This window comes from Lepidochelys kempii, chromosome 17 (assembly GCF_965140285.1).
Source record: "Lepidochelys kempii isolate rLepKem1 chromosome 17, rLepKem1.hap1, whole genome shotgun sequence".
Taxonomy (NCBI): Eukaryota; Metazoa; Chordata; order Testudines; family Cheloniidae; genus Lepidochelys; species Lepidochelys kempii.
The window spans coordinates 5,508,064-5,522,620 of record NC_136396.1 but is presented as its reverse complement, the minus strand read 5'-3'; the positions used below and the strand labels follow the sequence as shown (position 1 = coordinate 5,522,620).

General features: G+C 40.1%; 1 protein-coding gene and 1 long non-coding RNA gene across 12 annotated transcripts in view; one reads left to right on the top strand and one right to left on the bottom strand.

The window, feature by feature from the left end:
- Positions 1-2,150: 2,150 nt before the first annotated feature.
- LOC140899542 (uncharacterized) lies at positions 2,151-11,758 on the top strand. The gene is made up of 3 exons (XR_012155378.1): positions 2,151-3,055; positions 6,086-6,185; positions 6,844-11,758. It is a non-coding gene; the product is annotated as an uncharacterized LOC140899542 (long non-coding RNA).
- VMP1 (vacuole membrane protein 1) overlaps positions 11,050-14,557 on the bottom strand; it is an 88,725-nt gene continuing 85,217 nt past the window's right edge. For all 11 annotated transcript variants that reach the window (XM_073315210.2, XM_073315205.2, XM_073315213.2 and 8 more), the window contains one exon: positions 11,050-14,001. In XM_073315210.2, the coding sequence (XP_073171311.1) occupies positions 13,858-14,001 (144 nt within the window). In that variant the 3' untranslated portion in view covers positions 11,050-13,857. The remainder of the gene's footprint in view (positions 14,002-14,557) is intronic.

The window sequence follows — 14,557 nt, the reverse complement described above, 5'->3', positions numbered from 1 at the left end:
TCCAGTATGACGGATTGGAGATTCTGCAGCATCTTTATTTAAATTTTTTTTTAAAAAATTGAGGTTCTTAATTCATATGAAAGTGAATGATAAAGTTACACTAAGGAGACTTTGCTGATGATAAATTCAGTTTAGTTTCTGCTGTCTCTATATTGTCCAATGTGCCACATTTAGATTGTCAGTCTTTATGGTTCAGAATTAACAATCCCTTGAGAAGAACCGAGCAGTTCAGCTATCTCAACTACTGTTGCAGATTGTCCTGCAGATTCAGGGATTCACTGCAACCATTTATATTTGGGCTGTGTTTATAAGGGGTTGGTTTTTTTTCCCCCCACACTGAGGGCAGAAGAGGCTTTGATAAATGAAAGTTTCTAGAGCAAGATCCGACTGCAGGTTCCACAGACAAAGGGCCCTCCCTGAATGTTGGGTAATGTCAAAAATCCCCCTTAGAAATGTAAAAAGCCACAAGTCCTCCTGTTCACCTTAGTCTCGAAGGTGCCACAAGAACTCCTGTTCTTTTTGCGGATAGAGACTAACACGGCTGCTACTCTGAAACCCTGGAAATGTGTTGGACTTTAGACTGATTTTTCCACAACCACAAGGTGGTGCCCTTGTCAAGCTATAGACTCCAAATGTTCACCCTGTGAACTAATTCAATAGGAAAGCTGCTGCAATCGCGTGCAGGGTACAGCATCAGCACATACACTGGAAATAGGCAGATTTATGACCTTTCAGCCCTGGTTGTTCCTTGTTTGTTTTTTGTTTTCCTTGTTGCACAAGATAGGATGTGGAAGGTTTTCATATGGTAAAATAATACACTGGGAAAGATAAATATATTTATTCTATACTAAATCACATAGACGTCCTCCTCCTTTGCCGACTGGAGCCCGTTTCATTTTGCATCCGATGAAGTGAGCTGTAGCTCACGAAAGCTCATGCTCAAATAAATTGGTTAGTCTCTAAGGTGCCACAAGTCCTCCTGTTCTTTTTTCATTTTGTTGTTTCCTTTGTATTTCTTATCCTCTGGTTTTTGTTTTTCTACCTACATATATCAAGTTCTTCATTACAAATAGCCCCCCTTTCAATGGTCACACCGTAAAATTCAATCTCGAGGACTCTTCCCTTAAGTTAGTTCAGTAGATACATATAGTAAACTTTCCCTTAGGTCTGGATTGCCTTGTAGTCCAATTAAAATGCGAGCAAGCACATACTGTGGTGGTAAATGTGTTACAGCTCATTTTTACACACACACACGCGCAGTGACTAACTAGCTGACTATTGAGTTTAAATATAGAAAGGTTGGCCTGTTTTAGACACACCCTTGAACTCTCTTCCCTCACTCCCTAGGGAGAGTTTTTGGTTTGTCAGCATAGTTACAAAGTTATTTTAGGTCCAGAAAATCTCTTTCAAATGAAGTCTAATTTAAGGGCAGTCCCAGATGCAGAAGTGATCTTGTGACTCACCTGGGCCATAGATTAACTTGCAAAGTGCCTGCTGTCATCCTATTTCCCCTTACTGCCTTCGCTGGTTTACACCTCTGCATTCTTCAGTTTAGGCTGGGAACAGGAGCACTGAGGTCCCTGGGAGCAGCTGTTCTGGTAGTTCTGGCCTGTCAGGAAGGAGGAACTGGTAGAGCTCATGAGTCTTCTTGCTGAGGGTTGAGTAAGTGTAACGGATTGTTATGAGATTGAACCAGTACTGGGGCTAATTCACTACTGTTTGAGTGTATCACGACAGCTAATTGTTGAACCAATGTTAGCAGTTTCAGGCCAAGCTCCAAATGATTCTGGCAAACATGGGAAGACAGTCATGTCTTTCCCGGGCCCCTTCCCACTAAAGGAGAAAATTCTGCTGACTGTTGACAACATAAAGCCTATGAGGCTCACCCCTTATTTTGTGTGAACTAAGAGAGAATTTGGAGACTGATCTTAATACCTTTCTGTTATGCACTAAAACTAGCTCTGAAAACAATATTCATGCTAGAGTTTCATATCTGGATTTAGGGAATTTTACAGCTAATTTCCTAGGACAGCAGCCCAGGGATTTGTTGTTGCATAGTAAACCTACTGCTCCTGTTCTCACACTAATGCACTTACATTTTTTGCTGTCCAAGAGATGTGGCCTGCTAAACCCAGGGTTGTGAGTTCAATCCTTGAGGGGGCCATTTAGGGATCTGGGGCAAAAATTGGGGATTGGTCCTGCTTTGAGCAGGGGGTTGGACTAGATGACCTCCTGAGGTCCCTTCCAACCCTGATATTCTATGATTCTATGTCACAACATTGCATCATAGCATCTTTCCTCCAGAGACCTAGCAAGGAATCCAGTCTAACTCATCCTCTCTCACTTGCCTTTTCTTAGTCAGTCTTCAGCCACTCTGGTTCCTGCATTAAGGCCCATTCAACTCCCCCTGACGTCAATGAAAAGACACCAATCATTCTAATAGCCAAGCATGTTCTTGAAACAAGCTTAGAGGCCAATATTTGTTTTACACTGATTTTTTCTAAGTTGTTTTGGGGATTTTTAAATTAGAATTTCTTGATAAAGAAAAATACTTCTCTGTAAAAATGACTTTGTTCTTTCCTAGCTGCTGGGTTAATAACTTGAATAAGAAGGTTTGTTTGGTGGGTTTGTTTTGTTTTTAAACGCTTCTTGAAAGTTTCTCACTTGCTTATTTTTACTCAAGAGACTGGAACTTTTTCAGAAGGCAAGATTGCACAAGAGGTTAAGATAAACACCACAAACTATTCAAGGAACAAAGGGTCAGGAAAAGACAATACAGAGAGGGGAATTTTTTCCCCTCTTGTTGTTAGCAACATAGTAGGAATTCTTTTGCCTCAGTATTTTAAAAGAGCACTGCTGAAGTATCAGGAAAAGTAGCAGTTCCCCTGTCAGAGCTGACAGTAGGTAACCAAGAAATTCGATGTCTGAAGACTGAAAGCTCCAGGAACACATGAACCCATCTACAGTTCTAGAGAACATGGCGAAACAAGATAAAAACTTTACCAGATAAACCTCCTTGGAATCAGAGAGAGGTCTGTTACTGCTACATCAACAAGTAAGCAGATATTCCTTACGGCATGACTGTCCTCCCTTTGTGTCTCTTCTGCCTGCTTATTATTCCGAGCCTGGACATCACTGATGCATTTTGTCTGTGGAATGGTGTATTTGACATGACCATTTTTCAATTTCAAAATTAAGAGATTGTTGCTAGAATCAGGAAGTTTAACAGCCATCTAAGGTCTGATTTCAGTGCTGGGAAAAAAGCAGGCAATTCCAAATAGAGGTAGAAAGGTAGAGCTCCCATTACAGCGAATCAGCGATGATTGAAAAACAAAGAGGACAGATTCAGTAGCTCAAAGGCAGAGCAGAACCCACCTATTAATCTTTGCTTTATGAGGATGCCTGCATAAACTTGCACACAAATAGGATTCAGGGCAAAATATTGCCAGTTCCAGTAAGGAACCCAGCTCTTTGCAGTAATATGATGGGATGGCACCCAGTGACCAAAATAATGAATGTTCAGAAAACAAGTTTCATGCCAGCAAAAATGGCCTTGAGGCCGTGAGAAAAATGTGAGGGGAGAATGGAAGTGTCAGCTTTTGCACCAGCAGTCACGATTATTTTCATTGCTTAGCACAAGAGATTAATTGGTTGGGATCCTGTTTCATCTCTAGGCTACTTCCTCTCAGGCTGTTCTTTAGCAGGGATGGTGCCTTGTCCCATTCCAAAGTGGACCTACTTTCCTGGCATGCTTCATGGTCCCTCTATTTTCCCAGGGCCTTGGGGAAGGGTGGGCTGAGAGTTAGAGGAGCTGGATGACTTGTGATTTGTTTATTGTTTGAAATTATATTAGTCAAGCAGCCTCAGCAGTCCCCTTTTTTATTTTACTGTGAAAATTATGTAGGGTAAGCCAGAGTCTTGGATGGGGGCCTTTAACCTTAACGTAATAAAATAAAATAAGTGGCTTGATTCAGCAGTCCCCACAAGCTGATTAACTGAAGGCCTCACTCTAGGAGTCATGGACAAATATCCACAATGCAGAAACTACCAGAGATAACACTATTACTATAGGTCTAATGGAAAGAGGCCAAGGAATGGAGCATAATGCCTGCACTACTCATTTGCCCAGGGTCCCTCCACATGAATGTTAAGGCAGACTGATTGGTTGGCAGAAGGTAGCTTCTGTTGAGGTTGAATGTTGCTGACCTGTTTGGTGAATAAGGGAACTTTACTTTGGTCCCACCAGTCTGGTGCTTTTCGGCAGCACCAAAAGTTCACCTGTTAAAAGCAGAGATAAAAGAATGAAATTGTTTGAGGGAGTGACAAACCATTGAAGCCTATGGACGTAATCTACCTGGATATCGGTATACATTCATCCACAAGAGAACCTGCATAGCTGAGTATTGCAGAAGGTGTAGTCTGCACAACTTGATTGTGCTGGGTCTTGAATGCAAAGGATAACTTAGTGAAAGCAGTTCAGGATTAAGGAGAGCAATTAGTTAACCAGGAAGAAGGAAGTGATGTGCTACAATCAGCTAATGAAACTCTGATACAAGGAGTTTGAGTATTTGTTTTTATAAAATCCAGTGTAGATGGAAGAAGTCGTATGAAACCAGGCATCAAATCCGTGAAAGAAAGCGCACTCACAAGTCTGTGTTCTAGAGAGGTCCGTGAGTTTTGGATACCACTTTAAAAACTTTCTGTCCAAAGTTAACAAGAAATCATCTGGAATCCGTAAGTCAAGGTCTGGATGTAAAAATCAGCTAGTTATTGCAATACAGCGTAAAAGCCAGATTTGAGATAATACATGGAACTGATTTTTGACATATAAATATATTAAAGAAATTGAGCATGAGCTGGTGCCTTTCCCAAACTGCTCTCAAAGCACAGTCCACACCCAGCCTTAGCCATACAACAAAGTTCAGTGTAAGACTCCTTTCCGGATTTGGCTGCTCCTCAGATTCCTATTCCAGGTTCGCTCTGCCTACATGCCCCCCATGGCTCAGTCCAGCACTGCAGCTGTAGATCAGATTAGATTATCACAATAGCCCCTTCTGGTTTTATAATCTTCTCTCTCTAGACAGCCATTTCCTCTATATCTGGGTGGAGTAATGAGTCACCCCGTTTAGTGAGTCAGCACAGCTCATTTAACCCTTCCCCAGCAGGCTAAATAGCTGCAAAAAGGGTGTGGTATTTCAAGCAAGCACTGTCAGCCTGTTACATGGAGGAAAGGGTAAATGATGAAAATAGGATCTGAGATAGTCAGAGTTTACAGAAACTCTGACCCAGTTTAATGAAACAGGAGACACAGGCAACCTTGTGATGGCAATAGGTATCGCAGCATTACCTCAGTGTCACGTAGCCTGAACTTAACTCCATAGTCCTGTCAAAGCTGAGGGATTCTAGACAGCAATTCCTCCCTTAGAGAGAGTAATTAACGTAAAACAAAACCACAGGCGGTTGTACGGACACCTAGTTCAAAATGCTGCTTGATCTTCTAAACCTTATTCAAGTGGGGCTTACTCACAGGAGGAGTTCCATTTAAGTCAATGGGACCATTCATGTGAGTTCGGGTTGCAGGAATAGGTCTGTTCAAAAAAAAAGGAAAGTTAAGTTGTATCACAAGATATAAACAGACAGCAGGAAAGAAAGTGATAAAGGTTTCTTGGCCCTCCTCTAACCTAAAATTCGTTGTGTATAAGATACTGACTTGGATGAGTGGTAGAATTAACTAGAAGAACAAACAAGTTAATGATTCAAAAATACAAAATACAGCAGAAAGCTGTTTTAAATCATCACACACCAGACACTGACAGTTTCTTGTTTAAACCTCACTTACTCTTCAAGAGATTTTGTTCCATATTTACATGCAACAGGAAACACAAACTCTATTCTATTGGTGTATTATTTGTGCATTTAAGGGTATAAATTCTATTTTGTGGTCTCCTCTGAATATTTCTTTATACATATTAGATTACATGCACAACTTAGTGTTTATACACAGATTCAGAAAAACACACTTCATCTGCTTGAGAATGGTGTAATTGTGGTCAGATGACATGATTTAATTTGATCTTTTGCACAGCAAACTTCAATACGTAATAGATCGTTTTGTGGAGCATGTAAGCAGAACACCGCCAGAGGAGCAAAGTGGAAAGCAGCCCTTCTCCCACACACTGCAAAAGGTGTAATAAAATACTGACTCTTTGTATTTTGTGTTTGGCAAAGGCAGCTGCAGAATTGTTATAACACTCTCAGTAAGCATGGTGAGACTTGGGCAATAGTTCAGAGCTCTCCAAACCGGTCAGTACAGTATCTGAGCTCAAGAATAAACAGCCAAGTTACACGTAACATCACTCATTGCTGGACTGTCATTGTCATTTGTATCTTGCAACTTGCAAGGGAAAAACCAGTGGGTTTTTCCCACTCTCTGAGGAGTTCAAGTTTGTAGTTCTGCCTATGTTGTAACTGCTACATTATCTAGAAAGTGACTATATTACTCATTAGTTCAACAGCGTAAGGTAACAACTTCTCGTTTCTTTACTGGATTTAGGTGAAAAACCAGAATGCTAATATATGCAATTGATGAATGTAAATTCAAACTAAACACCCTTATCCTAAGAGGAAATATCTGATTCTTCTGCACCTGCTAAGTCTGAATATTTCCACTGAGTTCTGTCACGTACAATGCCTGGTATTTCCCTCCACCAATCTAGTATTTTCATTTCAGAGCATTGTTGTATATAAAAAGAATTTGATCCAAGGTCTACTGCTGTATTTTGAATGGTCTGGTGATATTCTGATGACATTACAAATGATGGCCCCAATCTTACTTCCACACAGGTAGACTCCTGGGCCTGAGCTGAGCCATGCTGAGATCAAAAGGGCTCCATCCAGGCAGAGGTCACTGAGCCAAGGGTCTGCTCAGACAGGATTGGGGCCTAGGAGAGCGAAGTACACAACAGAAAATAATAATACCAGGAAAACCAAAGGAAAAAACAGTTATAATCCCAGGGAAAAAAATGAAATTATGGTTCATGTAACATAATACCTAGCTCTTCTCATCTGTAGATCTCCAAGCACTTTACAAAGGAGGTCAGTATCTCTATCACCATCTTACGGAAAGAAATGATTGGGGGGGAGCGGGAAAGAAGAGAAGCAGCACAAGACTGTGACTTGGGAAGCCCAGGTTGTAGACCTGTTACTGGTATATAAAGTTGGACAACTCATTGACCCTCATTGTGTCTTAAATTTCCCCATTTGTAAAGCAGGGAGTAATACTCACCTTTGCAGAGCACTTGGTCATTACTGAGCAAACACCTGGCAAGTGCAAAGCATTATGGACTTCTGCACAACAAAAATAAGTGCTGAGATACAGATTGTAAGATCTCCCTCCACCAAGAAAGCCAGGGGCTTTTATCAATCTTGAGTCAAATCCTGAAGTCCTTACTCCAGGCAAAACTGCCACTGTAGGTCACTGAGAGTTTTGCTCAAGTATGAACTGCAGGGATTTGGCCCATTGAACAATGACTGAAAGCTAAGCAATTCCAGTTTTCATGTAGCCGCTCTTGAAGCTTCACCTGCGGCTAACACCCTTCCCAGAACCAGAACTAAAGTAGGCCTCCATAAAAGGACCTGGGAAATTTTCACACTATGGTTTCCCTTAAAAATGCTGCAGCCATTTGTGGGCAATAGTCGCCGTCTTCTAACTCCCGAGCACAGCAACTCTGTTGGTCAATAGTCAATGTAGCGTGTGTATATACGGTAATTACACAGGCAGTTCAGCCCTATATAAAATGCTTAAGGGAGGTACCAGATTAAAGATCACCTGCTGCGCCAACGAATGCTGATTCTAAGCAAGGCTGTTTAGATAAGCGCGCCCCCTTTCTCCCCCACCCCGCCCCCATTGACCTTTTTAGGTGAAGCTCCGAGTAATAAACTGGCTCTGGATTTCTTTAGAATTCATCTTCCTGGTGCTCATTTCCCCACCTGGAGTCCCTCTTATGCAACATATAAAATAAGTTCCATAGCAACCAGTGGTGATGTCGCAAGCAGAGGTCAGTAGGACTTAGATGAGGAATAAGCAGCAGGAAACAAGCCTCTGAAACCAAGAGGCTGTTTTTATGCAAATATCTTCAGTAATAGGACCCAGAGGAAGGGAAAGGCTGAGAATGACAGATGGAATGGTTTTTGGCACAGAGAGAGCAACTTAACTCAGGTCAGAGTTGGCAGAAATGGTGGCAGAAATGGGAATATAACCCAGGTTCCCAGCACGGCCCCATAGCTGTACTGGTTAGTTCTAGGGTAGCATTTCACTGGGGGGAGGTTATTTGGGCAATGCAGCATTAATAGGGGAAATGTAGTAGGTGATCTAGTAGCCTTTTTCCAGCCCTAGTTGCTTTGTTTGTAATACCATGTGAGTGGGCAGGTTTTGATTACTGACTGTGGGAAATGCTAATTCTATACAGACACCTCCATAGGATCAGGGCTGCTCAGATACACCTATTACGTTGTCCACATTTGCAAGAATTTGACTATTGTCACTTATTCTCCAGAGCAATTGTTGAAGCCCAATTAACTGCTCAGGGAAGACACCTGAAGAGGCAATAGCATAATTAGTAGTTACCCCATTCCACAGTGGAGGCAGGGGCCTACACAGAACATGGCAAGGAGTCCTGGGACAGCCCAGGGCCAGAGCTTGGGAAAAGCACTTAAGTCCCTATCACCCTAGAGCAGCAAGGCCCCTGGCAATTTGACAGATGGTCACAGCACGAACAGTGAGCGGGCTGAATGACTTCACAGCTGAAAAGCCTGTTTAGTCTGAATGAACACTGATAAATGCACACAATAGCATTTTGCTGACTATGTAGCAATAAGACTATTCCAGACTCTTGACTTCATACTACATGCATTGGTACCTGAAATACAATACAAGCACGAGGATGAAGCTAGACCCACTGTATGACTGTAGATTTGATTAAGCAGTTTGTGTGTTTGGGCAGCATCCTAAATATTAGGTCGGCAGTTGGGCAGCTAACTCCCGTAGGCTCCTTTGAAAACTCCAGCCTACATTACATCCTCTTCCTTCATCCCCCAAAACAAGTCTAGCAAAACGCATTGTTTTGTTGCCTTTAATAAAGCTCTTTTTCATGGGCATTTTCACCAACCGTGTGGTACAGTAAAAAGTGAAGTGGGTGAAAGAGGAAGAAATGCGTTGTTGGAATGCTGTGCCCTCCAGCTCTTCCATTAGAAGAGAGTACTGCAGCAGGCTCAAATACATTTTGCATAATCACATTTAAAATGAGCCTGCAAGACTCTGCAAAACTTTGCCTGTTATATGGTTCTGAATGTGCTAGCATGTCTTATCACAGGGAAAGTGTTTATCCCATTCAAAACTTACTGAAGAAGCTATCAGGAACCCTCCACCAAAGTCCCGGCAATTAAAACCCTTACCACCTAGGCTAGTCTGTTGTCAGTGAGGAGGATCAGAACCTACCAGGTAACACTGGTTTATTGTTCTATTTCACTTTTCACACACTGCTTATTACTGCATCCCTGTGGGAGCTGGGAGTAGTTACTCTCATGCATATGAATAATTTCAACCTTTTAGCATATTGCTGCTATTAAAAGGTAGTTTTAACTCTGTGCTTCAAGGAAACCTGCAATTTTTATTGTTTGCCTCTGAGGAATACACATAATCACTGTCCTTTATTTTTGCACCTGTAGTCAATTATAGACATAAGTATTTATACTTTCAATTGTGCCTGTTAATCAGGGAGATGGCTAACTGCTATTTGTGCCTGCAATGAATTGTACTTGCAAAGAGACTCAGGCTGGACTGAGACCAATTTAAAAATTAGGTCCAATATGGACATTAAGAAATGATATTATAGAATAATATTCAGGAACATCTGATGTTGGTTAAACATGTCCATTAAGATGAACTAGGCAGCTGCATAATCCCTAGGGCAGCCATTTTAATGATAATTCCAACAAGGAACAGTGCAACATATCAAGACAGGTGGTTCAGAGCTACAGTCAGTGAGACAGGGAACAGGCAATTTCCACAGCTATTTTTATGGGTGAAGGGGGAAGTACAGAACTTGCCTATAATTAGGGTTACCAGATAGCAACTGTGAAAAAATGGGGCAGAGGGGTAGGGAGGTCATAGGCGCCTATATAAGAAAAAGTCCCCAAAAATGGGACTGTCCCTTTAAAAACAGGACAGATGGTCATTCTACCTATCATGGGTAAAATTCCTATCACAGATGGTTTTCTTTGAGATCCTCTCAGCCAGTCTAGACATTTGGCATGGCCTACAGGATCAAAGAAGAGGATCTGTTGAAACCCTTTCTGCGATTTCAGCTCTGATCTACCTGACTTGATAATTAGGTCGACTAATTGCTTTGTTATTTAGTGATTTAGCCACGTTTTACACTTGTGATTGGTAACCGTTTCATCTTGCAGTTTTCCCTTTCAAAGTCCAGTTAAACCAAAACATTAATTGCCACTGCTAGGGCTGCCAATAGCTCATTTCTGTATGTTCCTCAAAGGTACAAGGAAAATATGTGCATTAAAAATAAGTCTCAAGGCACATAAGAACAATGAGAGTGCAGGGAAAATAAGGAAACTTCACCGGTCACTGCAAGAAGGATAATAGTATATGCACACAGTACCCCGTTAGTACTGTAACAAAGCACATACGTGTCCGACAACTAAGAAATTACCTACCAGTATTTCTTCATTAAATGTAATTCAGATAAGCTCTAAATGGATAATTTTCTCCATCCGTGTCATCTGAAAACCATAGAAACAATGGGAATCTTTTGCTTTTTGGAAAACCAAACCCCATTTCCACGTACAGTGTTAAAGGCTTTGGAATTTCCTTTGAATTTGTCAAATGCAGTTGAGAAGTATGTTCTTGAATCATGTTTATCACTGAATGTCTGTGTTGGGACAGCACATACTTACAGGATAACATGAAAAGGCTAAATAAATATAAAACAATGGACTCTATTCAGCTGAAATGAAACAAAAGGAAACACTATACCACTTAGAGATATTATTTTTATTTGAGCAAACATGAAGACATCAATTTGGAAATCTTTATTTTTTACCTTGTATTAAGTATTAAAGGATCACCATCCAGTGTCTGATAAGAAAGAAGCAGGTATACTGTTCAGTCCATTCTCTAAATATCAGATAAAAGATGAACTTTAGAAAGCTTTCAGAATTACAGCACAGTTCACCAGAACGGACACATATAAATGTGGTTTGCAGAATCATCTATTTATACGTGGGGGAAAGCTTGCAATTTGTTTGGTTGTTAGGCAGAGTCACTGTAAAGACTTTGGATAAAAGATGCAACTAAAAGCGTATTTGAGAAATCATCTGAAGACATGCTGTGAGACAGAAAGATCTAGGGCCAGAATCTTAGTTACACAAGATCCTTTCATCTCACTCTGGTAGCATGAAGGGACCTTAAAGAAGGCCTAAATTAAATGTACTCTTTTGGGCCCTTTCCACTGCCAGAGTGGTGTAAAACGGCTTTGGTGTAAATGAGAATAGTGCCCCATATATTTGACAGATGTTAGATCTGAACAAAACAAAGCTGCTATTAAATAAAGTGGGACAAATGGCAAACCACAGTGTTTTCCTAAGTCAAAACATGTTGTGGGAAAAATAAAATAAATGCCTCAAAGCTGTTAAATAACACATGACTAACCAAAAATTGCATAATTTAAGTTTTGGCTGATTTAAACCATTGCTGTGAAATTGCAAATAGTCATGATTTTATAAATGTATAATTAGTCATATGAATTTGTTGCTACATTTTGTTCTTTGTTAAATCTCCACGCACAAACAGGAGTGGGGCCTCCAACACCCACTGGATTTCAATGGGAGCTGGGCAACTAACTGCCCTTTGTGTGCCTTTGAAAATGTCCCACTGAGATTTTTAGATCAGAAGCAATGTTTAGAGAAGTCTATATAAAATTCTCTTCATGCATTCAAGTAACACTGTTACAGTTTGTTTAAAGTTATGTATGATGCACACAAAAGCAAAAACATTACAAATCTCACACACCTTGCAATGTAATTTAAGGTGTTTCTTATGCAGAGTGCTAAGAAAAATAGTTATGATACATTTACATTTAAAATCATTTGTGTTCTAAACTTTAAACACTTAAATGCCTGTTGATGTTCAATGAAAAACAGAATTTGAGATGGATGAGCAAACGGTCAGATGAAAGATACCAAAATGTCAGACAGCCTACCGACTGTTGTTGCCATGAGATCCAACAGTCAACATCAGTCTGATAAGCTATCCGACAGGATGGTACAGCCATGGAGATGTCACGACGGTAGGCAACACAAGTGAACATTCAGGCAGAACAAAATGCACGTTTATTGCGCCTTGCTCGAGAGCTGCCCTACTCTAATGGGCAGACATCTAATTTAATAGGTGTTGAGCCAGTTCTATCCTAAATAGGATCCATGTACCGCCATTTAAGAATGTCTGATTAAACAAGTCAACTTATTTTAATATTCTGATGGATAAAACAAAACTACATTCCTACTAGTTCAGGGACTATTAGAGAAGCGTCGTATATACACAGTAGCATTGGAATGGTCACCTATTTACTAAGAAAAGAAAAAGTCTGCCCCTTCAATGCAAATTGATTTCACACACACTGATTTGTAACAGTATTTAAAAGAGAATAAATATTGGGATATTTTTAAAGTATACTTTAATTTTCTTTATTATGGTTATTAATTACCATTCCTGTGTTTTACATCAAACCTGTCTTAATTTCTGATTTCTACGCTTCCCCAACTTTTTTCCTGCAGCACTCAGAGTGCTATAAATCTATATTCCTGACATTAAGCAAACACCTAGAGTGATACGATAAAAAAAATTAGTAACGTTATTCAACGATCCTCCTTAAATGAATAAATCATACCATACTGCAAGGTGCCAAATACATGCTTTCTACTTCCTTCTGCTGAGCAAGAAGTTCAAGAAAAATTAACAAAAGGTTTCTGTGCTTACTGTACATGAAGGATTAGTAAGCATGCAATAAAATGGACATAGGCTTAATAAAGAAACTAAAGAGAAACTGAGTATACCAAAGGTATTGAGAGGAAGAAACAGCTTAAAAAGACTGACAAGAAATTCTGGAATGATCAAAGATGACTTTATAAAGTTTTTATCTTGACTTCATTCTAAATACACAGAATAAAAAAAGTGAACTGCACCAGTTTGACATCAGCCGTCTCTGCTTACACCATTATGAAGTTGGCAAGGGCGGCTTTTCCAACTGAGAGCATGTGCGATGTGACGGCATTTCTGAGAACTCAGATGGACTCGTATTACCATGAGGGACATGCAAGAATGTTACCCAGTCTACTATCATTTACACACATTTCAATGACCTTGAAATTATGAGGCATGACAGCCATCCTTCCAAAGAAAATTGTTACGTTTAGGCCAGGCTGCAAGTTAATCAGGAAATCTGGAGTTGTGCTAAGTATTAAATCATCAAGTTTGGAATTAACTTGAATGGAAAGCATTTATGTTCAGCATTAGTTTAGCATCCCACGTGCCACCCGAGAAAGTACAACTCAGACTGAATTAAAGAGTATATACATTACCTTAACATACATACATTTGTAAATGAAAGTTATTCTCTAATAGTGAATTACTTTCAAAAGAAAATAATTAAAAACTTGTTACAGCTGGAAAACTGATGATTTTAAAAAGCGTTTCCCTGTTTTGAATAATGCCGATTTTTAACATATAATAAGACCTGTCACTTGCATGTCTGCTAAAGCCCATTTCAATGGGTTTTACCCAGCTTATTTTGTCTTTTCCTCAGAGTACGTCTTCTGTTGCACTCGTTTGGCATAGCTTTGGGCCATGGAGTTTATTATAGACAAGATGAAATAGCAAACCATGACGATCACAAGTTTTTCAAACATCCATGATAACCAGTTCTCCCCCTGCAAAAACAAAAAACAGAACAAGGGAAAAAATTCAGATTAGCAGAATACAAAAGAATTCTCCTCCTCCTCCTAGCTGAAGGGAAAGAATCTAATCATCTCAGGATTCTGTATCATTTATCAAACTACACCAGGAACAAGCACAAACTAACAGGATCCCTGCAGGCTTCTGTGTAAAGCTAACTTCGGTCTTTTAAAGCCAGCATGAAAGGTGCTGCCAAATCACTGCAGGGCAACTTATCATTTCAGCTGGGTGAGTTGATAAGTGATTTATTATCCATGATTTTGTTTCTTTTTGTTGGTATCTCAAAGTTCAGGATTAGGAAAGCCTGATGTGATTCCTAGTCATTTCCAGAAGGTACAATATGGTCGCTGGTTAACAGTCAGTTTTTACTGAACTGCCTACAGCATGTTAGCTTCCAATGAGTATCAATTTCAAGTTGTGTAGCTGGAAGTTAATGTGATGGACTAAAAAATCATGCTTCTGCAGTGTTCTCCAGTCCTGTGCTTTTTTCTACTTTCTATTTCAGTCAAAGGAGGGCAGCAATGCACTGCA